Source organism: Moschus berezovskii, chromosome 6 (assembly GCF_049115385.1).
Source record: "Moschus berezovskii isolate FMDL1 chromosome 6, NW_MosBer_1.0, whole genome shotgun sequence".
Classification (NCBI taxonomy): Eukaryota; Metazoa; Chordata; class Mammalia; order Artiodactyla; family Moschidae; genus Moschus; species Moschus berezovskii.
In genome coordinates, this window is record NC_142465.1 from 42,978,717 (window position 1) to 43,003,939 (window position 25,223).

The 25,223-nt window shown below is 37.2% G+C and overlaps 1 protein-coding gene across 4 annotated transcripts in view; it reads left to right on the top strand.

Moving 5' to 3' along the window:
* Positions 1 to 25,223, top strand: part of GXYLT1 (glucoside xylosyltransferase 1) — a 48,752-nt gene that overhangs the window by 12,006 nt on the left and 11,523 nt on the right. For all 4 annotated transcript variants that reach the window (XM_055394932.2, XM_055394934.2, XM_055394933.2 and 1 more), the window contains 5 exons: positions 4,851 to 5,022; positions 10,453 to 10,578; positions 14,393 to 14,644; positions 21,833 to 21,956; positions 22,156 to 22,328. In XM_055394932.2, the coding sequence (XP_055250907.2) occupies positions 4,851 to 5,022; positions 10,453 to 10,578; positions 14,393 to 14,644; positions 21,833 to 21,956; positions 22,156 to 22,328 (847 nt within the window). The remainder of the gene's footprint in view (positions 1 to 4,850; positions 5,023 to 10,452; positions 10,579 to 14,392; positions 14,645 to 21,832; positions 21,957 to 22,155; positions 22,329 to 25,223) is intronic.

Genomic DNA, 25,223 nt, shown 5'->3' on the forward strand with positions numbered 1-25,223 from the left:
ATTGATTTTCAGTTCAGAGTGTCTGTGTATTTACTACCTGAACTATTATCTTGAATGGTTTCATACTAGTTTTAAGAGGTATACTTTTACAGACTATTTTAAATTGTATTTTAACAGTTACTTATACTTCATATTGAATTTTTAGATTTTTTTAATGCTTTACATAAAACCTTGCAGAGTGTTTTTGCAAAGAATTGTATTTTGTCCCAAAAGTGATTTATGCGTGCTGCATGTTAAGTTGCTTCAGTTGTGTTTGACTCTTTGCTACCTCATGGACTGTAGCCTGCCAGGTTCTACTGTCCATGGGATTCTCTAGGCAAGAATACTGGAGTGGGTTGCCATGCCCTTTTCCAAAAGTGATTTATATACAACCTTTAAAGTAGTTTTATCTAGTATGATAATTCACTACAACTTTTTTTCTCTATAGTAAGAGGAAAAACTTTTTTTAAAAGGTTTCACATTAAGGAAATTATCATTAGTGTTTTTGAGTATAGTTTTCCAGTTCTGTTCAATTGCAGATTTTAAAAATTAGTTCATGGTAGTTATTTTTTTAGTGTGAGGAGAATGTTACCAGAAGTTTAATTTGCTTGCCTTGAGTTTATGTACTTGTTATAATGCTAATTCCTAGTCTAAATCTTATTGTACATTGTTTTCTTTTATAGAGAAAACACTAGTTTAATTGTAGGCTGGAAGAACACTTTAAATGTGGAAGCTTTCAATGTGGCCTAATTTTTTAAAAAGAGAGGGAAAGTTATTATTCCTTTATAACAGGAATGTTACTTAAAATAAGTCTGTTCTTAAGGCTTGTACGTCTATTTACAGTATTTATATTAGAATTTTCATCTAAAACATTGTGTTAACTTTTTTTTCTACATTCCTCCTCTCAACTTTTTACTTTGATAAGTTTTCACATCTACAGAGGTTATAAGAATAGCATAGTGAGCGCACTTACCCTTCCCTGGATATTTACCTGTTATTAACATTTTGCCACTTTGTTTTTGGCTGAACCATTTCAGCAACAGCCATTATGACACATGGGCTTCTCAGGGGGCTCAGTGATAAAGAATCCATCAGCAATGTGGAAGATGCGGGTTTGATCCCTGGGTCAGGAAGATCCCCTGGAGAAGGAATTGGCAACCCATTCCAGTATTCTTGCCTAGGAAATCTCATGGACAGAGGAGCCTGGCAGGCTCCAGTCCATGGAGTTGCAAAAATCAGACTCAGCTGAGAGATTAAATCCCCACCACCACCACAAATATTCAGCGTGTATTGCCTAAGAACAGGGGTGTTCTCCAATTTCACCGTAACATTTGGCACTTCAATTTGTTTGACGCTGACAGTGTGTGTATGTTAGTTGCTCAGTCGTGTCCAACTGTTTGCGACCCCATGGGCTGCAGCCTGCCAGGCTCCTCTGTCCATGAAATTCTCCAGGCAAGAATACTGGAGTGGGTGGCCATTTCCTGCTTCAAACACTGACAGTATTATATTTATATACTACATATACAATTATAATACATTTATATATATTCATATCTCCTTATTTACCTATTAATGAATTTTATATCTTTTCTTTCCCATTCAGAACCCAGTCAAGGAAAATACATTACATTCAGTTATTTAAATCTGTTTAGCCCCCCTTTTCTCTAGGACAGTTTGCAGACTTTTTTTTTGAGGGGGGGCAGGGCAGGGACATGATATTTTTGTTTTGCAGAATGTTCCTTTGTTTGAACTTGCCTGACCGCTTGGGATCAGATTCGGGATCTTTGGCAGGAATGCTGCACAGGAGATCCGGTGCCCTTTGGGCGTGCTGTTGGGAGGCACCTGGTGGCAGATGGTTAACATAATTGGTTGTTTGGTCAGGTGGTTATGGTGGTGGTATCACATTTCTACACTGTAACAGTATCATTATTCTCTTTGTAATGTGTGGGGATAAAACCTTGATACTGTGTGGTTTTAGCATCTATTAATTATTCCTGTTCAGATCATCTACTACAAGAGTGAATGCAAAATAGTGCTTTTTGTGGTTTTCTCATTCCTTCTACATTTATTGGTTGGTATTCTTCTTTAAAGGAGAGTTCCTCCCCCCTGCCCTCCTTACCTTTTAGTTAGTATCATTTTGGACTCATTGATTCAGTTTTTTTAATAGAATGTGTTACCATTCATGACTGCCACAATAGCTGTTTGTGTTCAGGTGATGCCAAATTTAGTCATGGAGACCCTCAGGTATTAACTTTGAATTATCTGAAGGATATCTTCTGATCCTGTATCTGTAGAAGAACAGAGTTGACTTTAAAATGTCCTTTTGGATAACATTTCTTTAAATCCACAGGGCTTTTTTCTTATTCACACCGTGATTAATATATAGCATATAGCACATTTTTGTAGATCCTGACAATATTAACACCATTCAGTTGGGATCAAAATTCCTTGAATGGCTACTTTCCTATTATGTCTTCGAAAGTTTTAGTGTAGAAGCGTACTTTAGATTTTGTCCAGTTGCAGTGACTTCCTATCCCTGGGTCTCGGGACAGGGCGGTGGGCAGAGACATCTTCAAACTGTGTTTTGTTTTCTCAGTTTAGATGTACTGTGTATAATGCTTTTGCTGAAAAGTGACATATAACAGAAAAGCAGATTTCATAGAAACTGGTGGAAGGAGTGCTAGCAGTATGTTTAGAAGAAGCCTTGCTGCAGTGCCTGAGAGCCAGAGTCCCTGGGACTGACTCAGTGGGACTTTTTCTTCATGAAGAACATTTGACTTGTTTTTCTTGAGAAAGTTTATTCTGCTTCTTGTCCCTGTATGTAGAGAGTTCTCTGCAAAGTGGCACATGCCTGTTACTGTTTACTCTCTTAAGTCTCTAGGCGTTTTATCTTTGGAGCAGGATCGAGTTATGGCCAGGTGGGTAATTTGAGCCCATTCTCAAATCTTGGTCATCATGAGGAACAGGATCTGGAGGCATTTATCAGAAAGATGAGACAGTTTAGAGCTCTGTGAAATTGTTGTGTGTCTTGATTGCCCTGGCTTCTGCTCGTGTTATGTGACTTCCACTGCTTAGAGGTGAACTGGGTTCGCATGCCCTTGTTTAGATATAGAAAGTGTGAATGGTCTCCCCTCTGATAGGGATCCAGTGTTAAACACTGAAGGGCTCAACAGAAAAGTGGGGAATGGATAGAGGGTGCAGACAAGGAAGGAGGTGCTGTTGCTTTCTAATTGCTATCAGTACAGCAGAACAGAGCTTTCAGAAGACCCAGGCTTAGGCTACACCTTATGTATGAGAGAGGTGGCAAAGCAGGTGGGTAGGGAACGGCTGGACTCTCTGACCCTGTAACAGAAGGAGCTTGGACAACTGGATAGCCACATGCACAATTGTGCAGTTTTCCCCTCCTGAGACCACTGATAAAAATAATTTCCTGGTAGATTGATATAAGTTTTAAAGGCAAGATATGTACCTGATATCTTAATCTTATTAATAGTCTTAGTAACTTGATGAATGAAATAGCAGCAGCATTTCTTCAATAGTAAATATTCTTCTTCCAAGAATACCACTTTATATGTGACTTCTCCATTTACCACCTTTAACAAAGTGGTGTAATAATGTTTAACTTTGTCAGTTATCTGGGGGAAGTTTCATTTTCTTAAAAGCGGTTTTTGCTGTTTGTTTTTAAAGAGCCTCACCTTTGGAATAATCAGCCCATTAAGGGTAAGTTATGAAGGTTATGAGATTCAGTCTCCCAGTCGAGGGATTAGGGAAGGAAATCACCCCTTTTTTTCCTAGAAGGTGAGTATTCTGTGCTGAAGACTGACAGTTACCAGTAATTGTGTATACAAGAGAAATGAATCTGTTTTCAGGCCTCAGGAACCCAGTAAGACCAGAAAAGTGTCAGTTTCAACTGCTGTCTTTGTGTCTCTAGGCCCTTAACAAACAAATTTGTTAATAGGAATGGACAGATCCACAGTAAAAGCAGGAGCACGTTTTTTTTTTTTATATATATATATATCTTCAGGCTTAATTTTTTATCATGTTAATATAAATAATTGGTATAATTATTAAAAAGGATAAAAAATAATATAATTCCAAATGTTTAATGTTAAAACATTAAGATGTATGAATTTAACATTTGGGCCTACCTGACTTAGTGGTAAAGAATCCACCTGCCCAAGGCAAGAGATGCAGAAGACACGAGCTCAGTCCCTGTGTTGGGAAGATCCCCTGGAGGAGGAAATGGTAACCTACTCCAGTATTCTTGCCTGGGAAATCCCATGGACAGAGGAGCATGAGGTTGCAAAGAGTCAGACCTGACTGAGCACGCACACATGCATGCATGTTTTATATGGTCAATTGTTTGTATTTAATTTTATTTAGCATATTTTCTCTTTTCTGATATCGTCATCAGTTGAGGAAATATCCATGAACAAGATTTTCTTTGGAAAACAGTTCTGGGTCCACTCTGACACATGCGAACATGAATACTCAAGATTCCAAAGTCCTGTGCTAATAAACAATGTAACTGCAATAATTTTAGCTTGTAAAATTAAGTCCCTGCTACTTAGTGATATTTACATATAACTATTAATGTTAAAAAGAATATAATTTCTATCCCTTTTTACATTTTACAGAAAAGATCTCTAACCAAAAATTGAAGTCAACAAAGTGATCTTGTTATATACATATATTCTTTTTCATATTCTTTCTGTTATGGTTTATTACAGGATATTGAATATAATTCCTTTTGCTATACAGTAGGACCTTATTGTTCAAACCTCAGTCTTTGAACGCAGTCAGAATACCATGTTGTTAACATGTTACCCTGTACTAAAACTGTTGGGAAATGTGGTTATCTTTTCTATCAGGTATGGTGTGAAAATGCAGCCCATTGAGAGAGTGCACCTCGCCGTCGTCGCCTGTGGGGAAAGACTGGAAGAAACCGTGACCATGCTGAAGTCAGCGCTCATCTTTAGCATCAAACCTCTTCAGTTCCATATTTTTGCTGAAGATCAACTGCACGATAGTTTTAAAGGCATAGTAAGTATTTGAGACTTAGTCAGGTCTGTGGGGTTGAATATTTAACATATACTATAGTAAAATGTTGTTGAACAAAAGTATTTATCCTGCAGCTCTGCCCTCTTATTAGAGTGGGGTCTGCTCCCTGTTGCCACTTTTGTCTGTGCGTCCAGACCTGAGGTGTAAGAAGGCTTGTCTCTGTGACGGCGTTAGGCTGCTTCGTCCTACTTAGTCTTTTGCCAAGCATGGAGGTTTTGTTTTACTAACTGTAGTTCCAGGATGTTTTGACTGAGAAGTCCTGTGTCTTAATTGTGTTCCCATCCTCGACTGGAGAGTGCCTCAGTCAGATTGTGCACAAGGTTTTGATTCTGTTTTGAGTGGAGGGAGCTTTTAATTGATAATACGGAAGGAAGTGACTTCTTGCTCTGATAGCAAGGTTTTTTTATTTTGGTTTTGCATTACTTGCAATCAGTTTGGCTGTAATGGCAGAAAACCCAAAATGTCTTAATAAGGTAGAAGTTTATTTCTTTCTTATGTAAAAGCAGGCAGTCTGTGTTACGTGGCAGCCCCATGTTTTCAGGGATTCTGCTCTTTTTTCTCTCATGTGGTGGAGCCATCTTTAACATAAGACTTGTACCTCATGATCCAGGATGGCTACTCAAGCTCCAGTCATCACACTTATATCCTAGCCAGCACGAGAGAAAGAGGAGGAAGGGTGTTCTCCTTTCTAAGGAGACTTTCCAGAAGTCCACAGGATGTTGCTGCCAGTACATCATTGGTCTGTTCTCAGTCATGTGACCATATCTAGCTGTTTGTGAAGATTGAAAATATACTCTTTTAATCAGGACCACTGCATTATCTTAACACAAAAAAAAAATTACTATGCAAAAAGAGAACAGATCAATAGAAGGGAGAACATACACAAAAAAGAAAATTCCCCAGAAATCTCATTACCTTGTGTTCTGAAATGGTGGTAAAAGTGATGGTGATTATGCCTTCACCATCTCTGTCTGTCTCTCTGTGTCCATTCAGTTAAGCTTTCAAACTGATTTGGATTTTTATGCTTGACCTATGTAGGAAAAGCTTATTTGATATTTTCTCAGGTAATTTAGTTCATTTTTCATACTAGTTGAAAAAATACTACTTGTGACCTCAAGTCTTTTAGATTCCTGCTAAAATCTTTGATTCTAAGAGGCATAAAGCTTTACTTACTGTTTTACAAGGAATGAAATTGGAACATTCTCTTAACGCCATACACAAAAACTCAAAATGGATTAAAAACCTAAGTGTAACACCTGAAACCATAAAACTCATGGAAGAAAACATAGGAAGAACACTCTTTGACATAAATCATAGCAGTGTTTTTTGGATCTGTCTCCTAAAGCAAAAAAAAAAAAAAACACATAGGACCTCATTAAACTTAAAAGCTTTTACACAGCGAAGGAAACCGTTGACCAGCCAAAAAGACACAACCTACTTAATGGGAGAAATGCTTGCAGATGATATGACCAGTATGCCTAGCATGCATAATTTACTCAAAATCCTGCATCCTAGGCTTCAGCATTATGTGAACTGGGAACTTTCCAGATGTCCAAGCTGGGTTTAGAAAAGGCTGAGGAATCAGAGATCAAATTGCCAACATTTGCTGGATCATAGAGAAATCAAGGGAATTCCAGAAAAACATCTACCTCTGTTTCATTGACTATGCTAAAGCATTTGACTGTGTGGATCATAAAAAACTGTGGAAGGCTCTTAAATTAAGAGATGGGAATATCAGATCACCTTACCTGTATGTTGAGAAACCTATGTGCCGGTCAGGAAGCAACAGTTAGAAACCTGTGTGGAACAGCTGACGGGTACAGGATTGAGAAAGGAGTATGACAAGGCTGTATATTGTCACCCGTTTATTTAACTTATATACAGAGCACATCATGAGAAATTCTGGGTTGGGTGAGTTGCAAGCTGGAATCAACATAGCCGGGAGAAACATCAGCAACCTCAGATATGCAGATGACACCACTCTAATGGCAGCAAAGAGAAACTAAAGAACCTCTTGATGAGGGTGAAGGAGGAGAGTGAAAAAGCTGACTTAAAACTCAGTATTGAAAAACTAAGATCTGGAATCTGGTCCCGCCACTTCATGGCAAATGGGGAAAAGGTGGAAGCAGTAACAGATTTCCTCTTCTTGGGCTCTAAAATCACTGCAGATGGTTACTGTAGCCTTAAAATTAGAAGACGATTGCTTCTTGGCAAGAAACCTATAACAAACCTAGACAGTGTGTTATAAAGCAAAGACATCACTTTGCCAACCAAGGTCTGTATAGTCAAGGCTATGGTCTTTCCAGTAATTATGTACAGTTGTGGGAACTGGACCATAAAGAAAGTAGAGCACTGAAGAATTGATGCTTTTGAACTGTAGTGTTGGAGGGACTCCTGAGAGTTCCTTGGATAGGAATGAGATCAAACCAGTCAATCTTAAAGGAAATCAACCCTGAACACTCATTGGACTGATGCTGAAGTTCGAACACTTTGGCCACTTGTTGTGAATAGCTGGAAAACACTGATTCTGGGAAAGATTAAAGGCTGAAGGAGAAGAGGATGACAGAGGATGAGATGCCTGGATGGCATCACTGGTGCAAGGGACATTAACGTGGGCAAACTCTGGAAGAGGGTGATGGACAGGGAGGCCTGGTGTGCCACAATCTATGGGGTCACAAAGAGCTGGACACGATTTGGCGACTGAACAACAGCAACATGACCAGTAAGGGGTTCATGTCCAAAATATATAAACAGCTTATACAACTTACCATCAAAAAAACAGCCTGATTTTAAAAATGGGCAGAAGAACTGAATAGACATTTCTCCAGAGAGGACATGCAGGTGACCAACAGTCACAGGAAGAGATGCTTAACACTGCACGTTAATCATCAGGGAAACGCAGATCAAAACCACAGTGCGATCTAGCCTCACGCCTGTCATAGTGGCTATCATCACGAAGACCCAAACAGCAAACGTTAGGACGTGGAAAAAGGGAATCCTTGTATGCTCTTGGTGAGAATGTAAAGTGGTGCAGACAGTGTGGAAAACAGTATGGAGGTTTCTCAAAAAATTAAAAATAGAACTACCGTATGACTTAGCAATTCCACTCATGGGTTTATATTTGGGAAAAAACCTAAAAACATTCATTAGAAAAGATCCATGCACCCCAATGTTCATAGCAGCATTATTTACAGTTGCTGAGATATGGAAGCAACCTAAGTGTCCATCAACAGATGAATGGATAAAGAAGAGGTGGTGTGTATACACACACACACAGTGAAATGCTAACAAGCTATAAAAAAAGAATGAAAATTTTGCCATTTGCATCAACATGGATGGACTTGGAGGATATTGTGCTAAGTGAAATAAGTAAGAGAAAACAATACTGTATACTATTACTTGTAGGTGAAATCTAAAAATTACAGTGAGCAAGTGAATATAACTAAAAAGAAACAGACTCACAGTTATAGAGAACAAACTGGTGGTTACCAGTGGGGAGAGGGAAAGGAGGAGGGATAATACAGGGGTAGGAGATTAAGAGATGCAAACTATTATGTATAAAATAAGCTACAGGATATATTGTACAACATAGGAACTGTAGCTGGTATTTTATAATAGCTATAAATGGTGTATAACTTTTGAAAATTGTGTATCACTGTATTGTATACCTGTAACTCACAGAATATTGTACATCAGCTGTAATTCAATAAAATAACCAAAATGAAAGCTTTACTTACCGTTTTAAAATATTTATAGTTTCTGTATCTGTGATATGTGCTTTTGTGATCCTAAGGTCTTTATCTTGGTTGTTTTCTGAAATATTAACAGAAGAATTAATCTTGTCCTAACAGTTCAAAGACTAGCAACAGATTGCTACCAACTGTGGAAGCCTTTGAAAATATAATATAAAAGTAAAATAAATTTATTGCTTCATCTTATATGCAGCTCTGTGTTGTTGTCAAATCTGGATGAGTTATTGCTTGTGTAGTATATGTTATATTTTTAAACTTAGTTTTTCTTTAACTATCATAGTTAACTCTGAGAATGTTTGAATTTTCTTTTGATGAAAGAGAATCAAATATTTTCTGGAATGTGCTTTTACTGCAAAAAAGATGACTAGATACTGGAACTTTAAAAATGACTAAGATTTCATTTTGATGTTGGTATTTAAAGGATCTTTAATAAGTGATTAATAAATCATGCAAGGGAAATAAAATGCTAGTGTTTGAAACTAGTTGATGGAGACATCAAAACTGTGTTGGATATAAAGCTATTCCCTTAAACTATATTGGAAGGCATATGTTCCTTCCAAACATATGTTGGAAGAAAAGAAAGAAGAAGGAGGATATTTTTAAAAATTACTTGAACCTAGACATAATTCAAAAAGAGATCTGCAGTCTGTTATTTTTTCTTCCCCCAGAGATTGTGAATACTCTGTGGGAAATTTACATCAACAATACTGTTGAAACAGCAATGATAGGTAATACTTTCTGAATTTGAAACAATTCGGTCTCCAGATGCATTCAGGAAACTAAAAAATAACTATGTTCATTATAGATTTTCAGATGAGAAAATCAGATTTTGCTGTTTTTGTAATGATTTTTTTAAAAATTGGCACTGGAAGAACTTCCCTGGTGGATCAGTGGTTAGGACTTGGAGCTTTTGTGGCCAAGGGCCTGGGTTCAATCCCTGATTGAAGATGTGAGATTCCGTGAGCCGCACAGTGCAGCCAGAAACAAAAACTCTGTGCTAGATATATATTTATTGAAATATTTTATTATGAGGAATATCTATGAATATAGAAAATGTATAGTTAATATTTTCTTTCTTTTTTAAAAAATATGTTTTGGCCATGCCTCACAGCATATGGGATCTTAGTTTCCCAACCAGGGATGAACCTGAGCCCCCTGCAGTGGAAACGTGGAGTCTTAACCACTGGACCACCAGAGAAGTCCCAGATAATATTTTCTCATCAGTTCTTTACATTGGTCTGACTTGGATTGTAAACATTTTCTATTATGTCATACATACGATGGTTATAAAATTAGTGCTTAATTTTTCTGAGTTTAACTTGTTTAAGGATTGAGAAGATTTTTACGTCAGGTCAAAGTTGATGGAGGTGAACAGTTTGTATGGTTCTTTCAACTTCCTGTTATTTTGATTGATACTCTTGTAATTTTAATTGTCCCTTAGATCTTTATGGTGAAGTCTTTCTAGCTATTAGAATGATTTTAAGATTTTGAATGAAAACAAAGTGGTGGTAGAGAAGAATCTTAACTTTCTCTTAACTGTGTATGACATACGATGTATAACTTCTTAATTTTTAGCTTTTGAAAAATAGTCTTGGTTTATAATTTTGCAGAGAAAATGAAACAAGTTTGAATTGAGTTCTTTTACTTTTTTTTATTGTAGCTTGACAGCTGGTCATTTCTGCAAACATTTAATTATTCATTATACCCGATAACTTTTCCAAGTGAGAATGTAGCAGAGTGGAAAAAACTGTTTAAACCATGTGCTTCCCAGAGATTGTTCTTGCCAGTAAGTTTTTCTCCAGCGTTTTTTGTTTGCATCTTGCTTTTACACACGAGTTAATGAAGAGTTTCATGTAAATCAGTTAAATAAACACACACAAATTATTTTCCCTTTGAATGTTAGAAGAAAGAAAAAACTTCCCATAGAACAAATGACAGCTATGGTAAAATATGCTGTTAAAAATGAAAAGTGTAAGTAATTTCTGTTGCAATACTATTTCTTACATTTTAATTTATTCAGTTTCTATAAAGTTTCTTTGAGAAGGAGTTGCCTGTCTGCCTCCCTGCTAAGTCACTTCAGTCGTGTCTGTTTCTTGCGACCCCATGGCAAGCCCACCAGGCTCCTGTGTCCAGGGGATTCTCTACGGAGAAATACTGGAGTGGGTTGCCATGCCCTTCTCCAGGGAATCTTCCTGACCCAGGAACTGAACCCACATCTCTTATGCCTCCTGCATTGGCAGGCGGGTTCTTTACTGCTAGTGCCATGTGGGAAGCCCTAAGAAGGAGTTAGAGGTTATCAGGTCTTAATGGAGCCAAATCTTTGCCAGTAGGAATGCAGTTTGCCAGTTGCAGGCTGCATTTGTAATTTGGGAAATGAAGCAGATTATTAAATAACTTTCTGTTTTAACAGCAAGTCAGTTCACCTTTTCTAGCTGATACTTATAACACAGAGACAGAATTTGAGGCACATGAACTAAACGGGAAATGGGAACCGTTTATTCAGTGGGGCTCTTCTTTGGTGGTAGTCTCTGGTGATAAACCCTGATTATTATTTTTTTTAATCTAAAAATATTCAGGGACTTCCCTGGTGGTCCAGTGATTAAGACTCTGCACCCAGTGTAGAGGGCCCAGGTTCGATCCCTAGTCAGGGAACTAGATCCCACTGCCACAGCTAACGATAGAGGATCCTATATGTCACAATTAAGACCCAGTACACTCAAATAAATAATAAATAAATATTTTAAAAAATATTCAGAAGCAAGATTACCTCTTCCATTTTGAATTTAATTCACCCACATTTTTAAAATTCTCAGTAGTTGTTCAGAACCACTATAATTTTTAAAATAATTATGGTAGTAGAAATATTGAAAGCTCATGAGGTCCGTTAAGTATAGGAATTATTGGGAAGAAACTTAAGTTATTTGTTATTAAGTGGAGTAAAGCAGTTCTTAGCATATTGAGAATAGAGTTTGTCAAATCTGAGATGTCAGTTAAGAGTTAAAATCATGTTACATTTTGATAGCCGAATCTGCCTAACCAGTAGGTTTATTGCTCGGCATAAAAAAATCTTGATCCTAGGACATCTTCTTTGTTATCCGCCTCCCTTGAAAGAAGCACACAAATAAGGTATTAAGAGGGGAAAAGCCTAAGACGTTTTAGATAACTTCATGCAGGCTTTAAATTTTAAAAATTAAAAAAAATATGTTGAATCATTGCAGTGTTTCATCATTTAATTAGTAGTTTGAGTGCCTTTGTTCTGCCATGTATCTGTACTGAAGTGCTGGGTATATAGGAATGAATATATACCCAGATTTCTTTTTTTCAGAGCTTATTGTCTGATATGGGAGATGAACATTTAAACAAACACATTATGACTTTAAATAAACAAGAATATACCACTGAAAAACAATGAATGGTGAAAGAAGCATGAGGTTACAACCATTGCGCTTCTGTTTTATTCAGCGTTATTAAGTTTAATTGTTGATGTTGTGATAGGAAGTTTGCAAGATCATTTAATGACGTGATCTAGTTAAAAGTTTGAAATACTGAAATTAAACACTTGAAACCTGTCAAATTGTTCTTGTACTTCATTCATTGTTCTGCATCTTTTAAGTAAATTGCAGATTTTAAGTAAATTGATTCTTCATTTTTCTTAAATGAAGAATTTTCTTAAACTATTTACTGAAGTAGTTAAGTAAAAACCTTAACTATTTTTCCTCTCTTAAAATGGAGGGATTAAGGGACTTCCCTGGTCCGGTGGTTAAGAATCTACCTTACAGTGCAGGGGATCAATTCCTGGACAGGGAACCAACATCCCACGTGCCACAGGGCAGCTAGGCCTGCACACTGCAGCAAAGACCCCATGTTCCACAACTAAAACCTGACACAGCCAAGTAAATTAATAAACATTAAAAAATTTTTTTTAAAAATGGAAGGATTAAAAGATCCAACGTAAGCTCTGGGAAATCTCCTTCCTCCAAAAGGAACCATAGAAAAATACTGATGTGATTGTTATTTCACCTTATGCATGAAGGTGGACTTCCCTGGTGGCTTTCAGGTGGAATTCCCTGGTGGCTCAGTGGTAAAGCACCTACCTGCAATGCGGGAGACGTGGGTTTGATCCCTGGGTTGAGAAGATCCCCTGAGGAGGAAGTGGTTACCTGCTCCAGTATTCTTGCCTGGGAAATCCCATGGACAGAGGAGCCTGGTGGGCTACAGTCCATAGAATCACAAAGAGTAGGACATGACTAAGTGACAGAATACACACACGCACAACATAACCGCCAATTGGCAGTGGCTCCCGACAGTGACCTTGGAGCTTCCTATAGTGCCTTCCTAGACTGCTAACAGTATGGTAGTCTGTAAACACATTTGTCTCATGGTACAGAAGCAAAACAATTTCGTTCACTCTTCTGTCCCCCATAAAAGAAGAGAGGGACAGACATACAGACACATACATACGTGTCCTTTTAATTATAGTCCTTGAACAAATGCACCTTCCCTATTCAGGCTCTGTGCTTAACTATCAGATTTTTTTCCCTCAGCCTGGTATTAAATCAGTGGGGGAATGGAGTGATTTCAGCTTTGTTACTGATCATTAAGGTGATGGCTTAACCCTAGCTGCAGCAGGAGGCAGCAGCTTTGAAATGGAACAGAATGAGGATCAAGCTCTTATCCTCATTCTTAACCAAAAAGTTTTAATTTAGGTTAACCTAATCATTGAGTCTTACTAGTACACTGGGATAGACGAATTTAAATTTGCAGGGATCAGATTCTAAAGTCTTTGGGTGAGGCAGAAATAAAAACTTATCCTTGAAAATTCCTGTAAAAGATACATGTTGGAGGTTTAACCCCTGGAGTGGGGAAGATCCTGTGGATCCAACATTCTTGCCTGGAAAATTCCATGGACAGAGGAGCTTGGCAGGCTGCAGGCCACGGGGTTGCAAAGAGTCAGACACAACTGAGCACAGCCAGAGCAGGCAGGAGGTTTAACATCTCTTGGGGAAGTGATGTAGCCAGTCTTCCAAGTCTTGTTTTAGCCCTTGCTATTTAAGTGCAGGTTCTTTGTTAGGAGATGATCAGCTCACATGTAAAAGCATGGACTCGAGCTTGGTGGTCTGGATTTCAATTTTGGCTCTACCAATTGCTGGCTGAGGCCAGAATGAGATAAAGGTGCCAGCTATTAGTGTTACAGGCAGAGGGGACAAGTTCAGATCTTCATTTGTATTGGCTAATTTCTGTGTTGATCTCAGGAAATTAAGATTTCCTACGTCAGTTCACCAAAGGTAATGTTATTTTCCATTATGAAAAACATTTCCTCCCTAGTCTTTGAGGATATTGCTTTTACTTTTTTCTTCCAGTTTTTAGTATTGAATTTTTATTCTGATGTGTTGTTATAGCTTTTCTTCTTTAAAAGTTAATAAAAAGATTAGCAGAACATCTATGTATGCTGTTGTAAAAAAATGACAGATTTGGGAAAAATTAATTTAAAAAATTAATGTCAAGTGGTTTATCTCAAGTATTTTTTTAGAAAATAATGAAAGCCTCTTTGGTGTTTTATAATGAAATAGAGTTACTGATTCAAATATCTCTCCCCATAGTTAATCCTGAAAGAAGTTGACTCACTATTGTATGTCGACACTGATATCCTTTTTTTACGGCCCGTTGATGATATTTGGTCTTTGCTAAAGAAGTTTAATTCCACACAAATTGCCGCAATGGCACCAGAACATGAAGAGCCTCGAATAGGCTGGTATAATCGCTTTGCCAGACATCCATACTATGGAAAAACTGGAGTGAACTCGGGAGTTATGCTGATGAACATGACCAGAATGAGAAGGAAGTATTTCAAGGTAAGTCACTGATTCAGGTTAGCATTCCTTTCTTTTCCCTCCAGATTGTTTGGTTTCCAATTTAGTTTTGTTTTAAAGCTAGATTGACCTATTCAGAATTTTTCTACTTACCTAGAGAAATTGAAGCAAGTGTGTTCTTAGTATTCTGTTTATTAGAGCATTGCAGTAGGTCAAAGCAGATGGCATTACAGTCCAGTATCAAGTGTCAGGCAGCAAGTGTGAACATTCTTAGATTGGTATTCCAGACAAGAGTTGTCATTTTATAGTCGTGCAGCCTCATAATACTTGACTGTAAAATGTGATATGTCCTGGAGGAGCACAGATTGTGGTTAAGAGCTTAAGACTGTCATGTTAGCTTGGTTCAAACACTGAGATCTTGGGTAAGTTTTGAATGTCTCCAGGTTTTGATTACCTCATCTGTGAAATGGTATGATAGATAACAGTATGTAGGTCATGGGGTTTTTGTGAGGAATAAATTAGTTAGAACAGAGGCTTAGCACATAGGAAATGTTGGCTGTTTTGGTGCTATTGGAAATTATAGTGACTTTTAAAAAATCCCTACATGTTTCTTGTCTCCAATTTTGGGATCAGAAAAGTCCAACTATTTGAATTCTGACTGTGCATTCTGAACACATTGTATTGTTTATCAGTTTCATGCTGATGAATCCTAAAGTAATTGTAGTCTGGGGCCTTTGGAGTCAAGTGGTTTAGCCTTATGTTTAACTTTGTCACCTGTTCACCACAACTACTAGCCAGCTAGTTAATTTTCAAATGTCAGTTCTCTCAGCTGAAAAATAGAGATAATAAATGGACTTATGTAGATTATCTTTTTAAAAGAGACCCACTCAAAGTGCTTAGTATAGGGCATAACATATAGTCAGCACTTCAGTGTTAGCTAAAAGCAGTGACTTCTGAAACACTCATACCCACTGTTTATCCCTTTACATCTGGTTAATACTGAATTAAGCATTAAGGGATGTTATATCTTTTATGATGTGAACATCTATACATACATATTTGCACATGTGTATATTTAGGATTTTTCCATTGGCTGTGGTGGACCAGAGTCTACACCATTATTTTTATTCCTGTCTCCATGTCTGATTTAAATCTATTGTCCCTTCGTATCCTTCCTACAGGCCATGGTACTGCTTGTAGCTGTCACCACCCACATCTGGACATTTCAATCTTAAGGCAGTTTAATATCCATCACTCTTATCTTCTGTCTATCTAGCCTCCATAGGGTTTGTTTATTTGTTTTTTTAGCTTTCCCATCTTCTGTACCTTTCTGAAATCTTGATTTCTTTTCAGTTTGTCTTCCACAAATGAATGCATTAATGAAGCCAGTGTAACCTGTGCTTATCAGTCAACCTGTTACCCAATTTGCTAATATATTGTGAGTTTTAAAAATTTATCTACCATAACGTTTTACTGAATAAAGCAGGTGTCATACCATGAGTTTTCTTCCTTTTCTGATGGTTAGACTATGCACAGTAATATTATACCAGAAGATGGTGCTGTAAGATTATGTGCTAAGGAATAATGTAAGTGCTTAGGAACTCTTCATTTTAAATTCTTAGAATTATGAGAAGTGTTGTGTTGCAAAGAACCTTGGAGATAATTTAGTGTAACACCATTATTTGATTTTTAAGAACATTTCAGATTACAGCTGTGTAGTTCAAATGTAATTATTTTTTATTTGCTTTTTACTTATTTGAATGTCATTCTTAAGTATGTAACGGTTTCTCCCCTTTATTTTTTGTCTGTGGCATATTCTGATCCAGCTAGAGATAAAGATATGGGAGTTGAAATAATTTCTAAGCTTTCAAACTTTTGTTCTTGTCTGTGTACTAATGACTTAATGAGGAAAAATATGAGGTGTATGATTGTATATTAATTTTGTAGGTGCAATTTACTTCATACGTACTATCCCTTTGGTTCAGACAACTGTGTTCTTGCCCAGTGGGAACAAAGGTTTGCTCTGTTTTTAAAATATTTTTTTTACGATTGCTGATATGTTTCAACAAAATTTATTGATTATTTTTGTTCCATTTTATATCTCTTTATTTTTCCTGATTTCCAAACATATCTTTAGCAGACATGGCTTTGTTTATTTTCCTACTGACTCATAATTTCTGGCACAGATGTCAAATTTTAGAGCTCTAGTGATATAACTGAATTACTTGTAATAACTTTTCAAACTGTTTCATACAGGTCCGCAAATGTTATTCCATAGTTATTATCACATGAAAGGCTGTAAGACAACCCAAGGACAATGACCATGTTTTAAATTCTTAATATGCTTTGCTGTCACCCAGCCCCTACCATTCATAATTATTCAGTTCCAACCTTGTGTATTATAATCATATATTTTAAAATTTAAACTAGTAAAAATGTAGCTTTTTGTTTTGTTTCTCATAATGCTTGATAGACACTGATATAACCCTGGCTAAGATACTACTTTGTATTTTGTATTATGATTCTTTCTGCAGTGTTGAATTCCTATTAGGATATTTCTTGACCTTTTCCTATTTATTAGATAAAAACCAAAGACTATAAATAAGGCATCTTGAGAATTCTTTTCTTGTATGTTTGCTGTACCTTGTTCGTGTCCTGCCATTTATTATTTTGTAAAGTTTAATTTTTGCCTGTTTTCTCCATGTACTGAGGGGAGGGTATGTCTTTTATACAGCTTTGCTTTCAGAATATTTAGCATGGAGTCTGGCATAAAGTAGCAACTCGATGGATAATTACTGGCAGAGGACAGACAGAAGTTTTAGAAATCAGGCTATTAATGAACTATTTTTTTTGCCATTGATGAATTATTGAAAAGTATTAAAAAATAGAATATTTACTGTGAGGTAGTTGTGAAAATTGTTTTTACATATTTGCAGTATGTGTGTGATGGAAGGCTTTTATTGTGTTACATATATAGCTTAAGAAAACAGTGTCAGTGAACATCTTACCAAAAGGGGCAGAACTTTTCAGAAATTAGTGGAGTAACCAATCTTTGAGAATTCATGAGTTCTCAGTTTCTAGCGTTGTCAGAGCATGATATTAATAGCATCTGTCAATTTTTTTTTACATATAACATAGACTGATGGTAATAATGAGTTTGTTTTCAAAAGCTTACATAATTCTAAAAATGAAACTAATTTATCTTAATACATGTGCATTTTTGGTAGATTTGCTGAGATGAATATTAGAGCTACATCTTTTTAAAAAAATTGCAAAATAAATCATGCTTGTAAAAATTCAGGCAATTCATTGAGTAAAAAGACACTTTTCCGCTTTACATACCACTATCCCTAGTTTCATTCTTTGCCCAAATGACATTATATACTTTGCTCTGTATTCTTCAGACCCTTTTAAAAAGGCATTTTGATGCCGATATACATGTACATTAGCATTTAAATGTGGAGTCCTTTTATACAGCTTTGGTTTGCTTTTTTCACCTAGCAAATATATAGTTGATTTTTATGTCAGTACATATAGCCTGTCACATTTAATGTGTGTGATACTGTGGAGAAAGAATAATTTGATTTGATTGTGTGTACTAGTATTAATATGTAGTTATATGGTTACTTCTGCTTTATTGACTATGCTAAAGCCTTTGACTATGTGGATCACAATAAACGGTGGAAAATTCTGCAAGAGATGGGAACGCCAGACCACCTGACCCGCCTCTTGAGAAACCTGTATGCAGGTCAGGAAGCAACAGTTAGAACTGGATGTGGAACAAAAGACTGGTTCCAAGTAGGAAAAGGAGTACGTCAAGGCTGTATATTGTCACCCTTCTTATTTAACTTATATGCAGAGTACATCATGAGAAACGCTGGGCTGGAGGAAGCACAAGCTGGAATAAAGATTGCCGGGAGAACTATCAATAACCTCAGATATGCAGATGACACCACCCTTATGGAAGAAAGTGAAGAAGAACTAAAGAGCCTCTTGATGAGAGTGAAAGAGGAGAGTGAAAAAGTTGGCTTAAAACTCAACATTCAGAAAACTAAGATCATGGCATCTGGTCCCATGACTTCATGTCAGATAAATGGGGAAACTGTGGAAACTGTGGCTGACTTTTTTGGGGGGGCTCCAAAATCACTGCAACTGGTGACTATAGCCATGAAATTAAAAGATGCTTACTCCTTGGAAGGAAAATTATGACCAACCTAGACAGCATATTATAAAGTAGAGACATTATTTTGTCAACAAAGGTCCGTCTAGTCAAGGCTGTGGTTTTTCCAGTAGTCATGTATGGATGTGAGAGTTGGACTGTGAAGAAAGCTGAGCGCCGAAGAATTGATGCTTTTGAACTGTGGTGCTGGAGAATACTCTTGAGAGTCCCTTGGACTGCAGGGAGATTCAACCAGTCCATCCTGAAGGAAATCAGTCCTGAATATTCATTGGAAGGACTGATGCTGAAGTTGAAACTCCAGTACTTGGCCATTTATTGTGCAGAGCTGACTTATTTGAAAAGACCCTGATGCTGGGAAAGATTGAGGGCAGGAGGAGAAGGGGACGACAGAGGATAAGATGGTTAGATGGCATCACCACTCAATGGATATGAGTTTGTTTGGGTAAACTCTGGGAGTTGGTGATGGACAGGGAGGCCTGGCGTGCTGCAGTCCATGGGGTCACGAAGAGTTGGACATTACTGAGCAACTGAACGTGAACTGATGGCTGAAAAAAATGCCTCATATAGTTTAATTTTTACTTTCCTGACTGTTCCACCTATGTGGGTGAAAATCTTTTCATACAATTTTTAGCTGTTTTTGTGTCCTCCTTTGTGAATGTCCATTTCCTTTGACTTTTTCTACTTTGCTGTTTTTCTGTTTCTGTTGGCTTAAACTTTTTGTATATAATACATCTTTATTAAACTCATTTTTCATGGCTTTTTTAGTCTTGGATATTCTAGGTTATATCCTCAACAAGTACTACTAGTGTTATTGCTTCTTGTCCAGTATTTTTCTGGTAGGACTTTTCCTTTGCTTAATAAAGATTCCTCTCCACCCCTGCCACCACTTTTCCCCCCAAAACTGCTCTGGACTTGTTATTTATTTTTTTTTCTTTGAGTAGATGTGTTTCTTTGAATAGGTATATTTTTCTTCTTCTTTTTTTTAAATAAGTAAAATCTAATGAAGACTTGAACATGACATGACACAAGGGGTATTCCATCAGTACGGTCTATTGAATGTGTTGCTGGTCTTGGTCCTTGTTGATCAACTCATATTTTCCTTTTCAGATCCTCAGAACATTTAGTTAACATGATCTCATTGCAGAGTTATCCTTTCAATAAATCGTTTCTTACTATTTCCTTAAGTAAAATTTGTTTTAGTCATTTTCCAGATTTTGTGTGTGTGTGTATAGTCACTGTATTTACTGAGAAAGAAGGTAATACAATTACTATAGTAGATTATATTTAGTTTAAATATATAGTTTTTTCCCCTAGGAATTCTTTCTTTTCCTTCTCAAAGGATAGATTACTTATACCGCCATTGAGTTTATTATAGGTCCTAGAATAGCTTGTAACAATTGTTTTCAGACTATCTGGAGACAGGATCAGTGAAGAAGGAAAGTGCTTTTTTAAACATTGTTTGCAATCTGTTATGAGCCAATGGTTTTGTAAAAAATAATATAAATAAATTACTTGGAAAATGTTAAACAGACATAAAGTTACTCTGTTAAATTGCTATAAAAGTTTCTAAATCTTACTTTCAATTTCTGTACTTAAATCTCTCAGAGGATATGAAAAATTCACTTATCAGCATGTTGCAAACTATAGTTTGAAAAGTCCTTAGTTTAAACCTGGAGAGTTTCCAAGAGTCAAATTTGTATAAAAGACTTAGTATTCAACTCCACCCCTTTTCACCCCAGATTCAAATGATCCCCAGTCCTCTTTCAAGGCTATTGTTTCCTTAGGTATCTGACTTTGAGTTTTAAAATAATGAGCTATGAGTAATTCCATAGAGGCTGAAAAGGCATCTGATTAAATTCAGTATCTATTTTTTATTTTTCAGTTTCAAGTGATCTCTTTGAAATGCCAAATATAAAGGATTAGCAAATCAGTCTAAGAATCATAGTGATCACAGTGATAATATAAGAGCTAACCAACACTGTGCCAAGTACTGTTCCTGTGTGTGTGTGTGTGTGTGTGTGTGTGTGTGTGTTAGTCGCTCAGTCATGTCCAATTCCCGGAGAAGGAAATGGCAGCCTACTCCAGTACTCTTGCCTGGAAACTCCCGTGGATGGAGGAGCCTGGTAGGCTGCAGTCCATGGGGTCGCTAAGGGTTGGACACGACTGAGCGACTTCACTTTCACTTTTCACTTTCATGCATTGGAGAAGGAAATGGCAACCCACTCCAGTGTTCTTGCCTATACAATCCCAGGGACGGGGGAGCCTGGTGGGCTGCCACACAGAGTCAGACACAACTGAAGTGACTTAGCAGCAGTAGTAGCAGCAGAGTATAGGTTGCAAAGCTCCTCTGTCCATGGAATTCTCCAGGCAAGAATAATGGAGTGGGTCACCATTTCCTTCCCCAGGGGATCTTCCCAAGCCAGGGATTGAACCCAGGTCACCAGCATTGCAGACGCTTTACCGTCTGAGCCACCAGGGAAGCCCCTATACGTTGCAAAGCTCCTCTGTCCATGGAATTCTCCAGGCAAGAATAATGGAGTGGGGAGACATTCCCTTCTTCAGGGATCTTCCTGATTCAGGGATTGAACCCTGGTCTTGTGCATTGCAGGCAGATTCTTTGTCGTCTGAGCTACCAGGGAAGCCCCACTGCTTCTAGTTCTTTTCATTTATATATTAACACGTTTAATCTTCAACAGCTGTATTACAAAGATGTTAGGTACTGTGTCTAGATATATGACATACATCCTAAAACTATGTGCTTTTTAAGATGAGGGTACAGTCTTAGCACTGGAACCACCACCTCCTTTCTCTTTCCCTTTTCTTTCCGACTTCTGTTCCATACAGCTTCAGATATCTTTTGTTATCTCTCCACTTGAGCTGTTCATTCTTCCTCACATTTAGGTTTACGTTAGGGTCACATTGTTTTGTAACAAAAGAAGTTTACACATATGTTGCTTTGTAATGATTGCTAAGGGAAGAACAAAGAACTGCATCATGCTGCCATTTTAAACCTGGAAGTCTGAGAAATTTGTCGATGTATTTACCAACAGAACGATATGACCACTGTGCGACTACGATGGGGAGATATACTGATGCCATTGCTTAAAAAATACAAACTGAACATTACATGGGGTGATCAAGATCTGTTGAATATCATATTTTTTCACAATCCAGGTAATTTTTAGAATTTCCTTTCTTCTTTGTAAATAAAAGAAACCATAGTATTTAGTCAAAATTGAAAAAAATGTATTTATTTGATTTTGGCTTATATTGTCACTCTTTATGTTTATGACAGAGTAAGTTTAAAATCTTTGCCGAATGTTAATTCTGTGGAATTAGGGAGTGTTTACTTCTTTGTTTTATCTTTTCGTAGAAAGCCTTTTTGTTTTTCCTTGCCAATGGAATTATCGACCAGATCATTGCATATATGGAAGCAACTGCCAAGAAGCTGAGGAAGAAGGAATCTTTATTCTCCATGGGAACCGAGGTGTTTACCATGATGATAAGCAACCAGCATTTAGAGCTATTTATGAAGCACTGAGAAATGTACGCTCTTTTTTTTTCCCTAAGTGTTTTTGTGGTTTACAGAGAATTTGCATATCCTTTACTCTAGTTCATCAGTGATAAACCCCACCACGTTCTCCCCACACAGCTCTGGCACTTGGCGTTCTGCTTTAAAGGGCACTGCCTTTTGCCCACTTACTGACCTATGCATTATAAGTATGAACTCACTGATACTGTTCTTTTATTTATTTATTTTTTTGATACTATTCAGCAAATTATAATGCAGTGTTCAATTTTATTTATATTGATGCTGAAGTTGTGCCACATTTGGCGATTGGGTGCCCCTTTTGGCCATCTCTTGTGCTTATTTGACACATTCCCATCATTATTTTGAGTACCTTCTCAAAGAGGAGGTACAAGCAAAATATCCCAGGCTTATCTTATTATGCCTTCCCTGCCCTCGCCCTGAAATTAGCTGTCTCTCTAAGGAACTCTGATGCTTATTGCTGCAACGGTGTCTTCCCTTCCAAGCCCTTTCAGCAGCAGAGCTGGGAAATAAATGCAAACACACACACACACAGTCCTGTGCTCACACCAGTGCGCCCAGTTGCATTCTCCCAGGCTCCTTCCTTTCCTCTTCTACTTGGTTTCTGTTTTCTTCCAATTAGAATCCTGGCTCCAAACTAAAATTTTTCCTCTTCTGCTTAATGCCGTAATACATTTAAAATAATTTCAAAAATGCTCCGTTTGTACTACTGTCCCACTCCTCTCCTTGAGAAACTAGCCGGCTGTAAACATTCAGTTTGCTTCCAGTCCTTCACCACCCTCCCCACCCCTAGCTGAGGGTGTATGTTCTGTACTGTGTTCAGACGTTATTTGCGTTAGTTTTTTCCTCCTCCTGTCAATGTCATTATTTATTCATTTGAAATACTGTTGGATTCATGTATTTCCATATGCTTTCAGTTTTAAGTTTTTTTCCTCATTTTTGTTGATTTAACTTTAATTTTTAAGAACTTAATTACTTTTTTGGCTGTGCTGGGTCTTTGTTGCTGCAGAAGGGCTTACTCTAGTTGCAGTTGAATGGGAGCTTCTCTCTAGTTTCAGTGCCTAGGCTTCCCCTTACAGTGGCTTCTTTTGTTGCAGAGCACAGACTCTAGAGCAGGGGCCTCAGTAGTTGTGGCTCTTGGGCTTAGTTGCCCCATGGCATGTGAAATCTTCCAAGACCAGGAATTGAACCTGTATCCTTCATTGGCAGGCAGAGTCTTAACCACTGGACCACCAGGGAAGTCCTAAGTTCAATTTGATGTGAGGAATATTAATATACTTCGAAAAGTCAAAGCTGTATTAGGGTTTACTCAGAAATTGTTCCTTCCCCATCCTTCCACCCCAAGTCCCAGCCCCAATCACCAATTTCATTTTCTGGTTTGTCCTTCCTATACAGATGAGTAGGTACATGTATGTTTTGTAAGTCCCCTTTTCTTACATGAAAGGTATTGCTCATCTTTATTTGTTCTTTGCTTGCTTTTGTTTTATAATATTCTATAAGTTTGGGCATTTATAAATATCTTCCTCATACTTTTTTTATACAACTGTATGATACTCCACTTTGTGCATGTACTAGAGTTTATTCAACTAATCTGTTATGTTTGAACGTTTTGGTATTCTCCAACATTTTGAATAAGAATGCAGCAGAATTCCCTGGTGGACCAGTGGTTAGGACTCCATGCTTTTACTGCCGGGGCTCTGGTTAGATCTCTGGTTTGGGGGCACTAAGATTGTGCAAACTGCAAGGTGGGCCAATAAAGAGAGAGGGGGGAAGAGAGAATGAGAGTGAGAGAAAAGAAGGAAAGAAGTAATGGAGGGAGGGAGGAAGGACGGAAGGAAGAAACAGTGTATTAATTAGGGTAAATTCCTGGACATGGGATACTTTTAATTGAAGTTACTGCCTGTTTGCCTACATAGGGATTATTTGCATTCCTGCCAACAGTTCATGAGGAATCCTGTTATGCACAGGAGTGTATTGTCAACCTTGAAAATTTTTTGCCATGCTAATAAGTGAGAGATGGAATCTTAGTTTAAATTTCACTTTCTCTTATGAGTAAGATGAACATCTTTTTATATATCTAACAGCTGTTTTTACATCTTTTTGGAGTGAATTTTCTTTCCGATCTCTTACTGAGTCTTCTATTGATTTTTTTAAAATGAATTTATTTTTAACATACTTTATATGCCGTCCTTTTCACTCATAGTGTAAATTATTTGGTGGTTTTTAGCATATTTACAGAGTTGTGCAATCATCACCATGTGAGACTTTCATACTTTACTTCCTGCCTCCCCATCATTTGCTGCAAGTTCTTTGTGTATTAAAGATGTTAGTTCTTTTTCTGTTATATCTGATGTAAATATTTACTCCCAGTTTGATGTTGTTTATGGCATTTTTTGTCATTCAGAGTTGTTTTTTAAAAATTTTTGTGTAATCAAATTTAAAACCGTTAAAAAAAATCATAGAAAGTCTTTCCCTACCTATACATAGCTTACAGAAAGGTTCACCTATATACTGTTTCACTTAACTACATTTGGTCTTCTGCCAGTTTGGAATTTACTCTTGAGTAAGAGATAGATCTGATTTGATCTTTTTCCAAGTGGCCGTCTTGTCCCAATTATGTTTATTTGAAAGGTTAGATATCTATCTGAAGTGAGATACTGACTTTATCATGTACTAAAGTTCCGTTGGTGATTTCTGGATTTTCTCTTCTGCTCCACTGGTCTGTCCATTTGTGCACTAACACACACCGTTTTCACTGTGAAGTCTTTCTGCTGTATTTTAATACCTGATAAGGCTATTCCCTGTTCACATCCTGTCCTTTTAGTGTCTTCCTACTTAGTGTATTTTTATTTTTACACAGATATCAACGCGTTTAACAAAAAGTTGTTTTT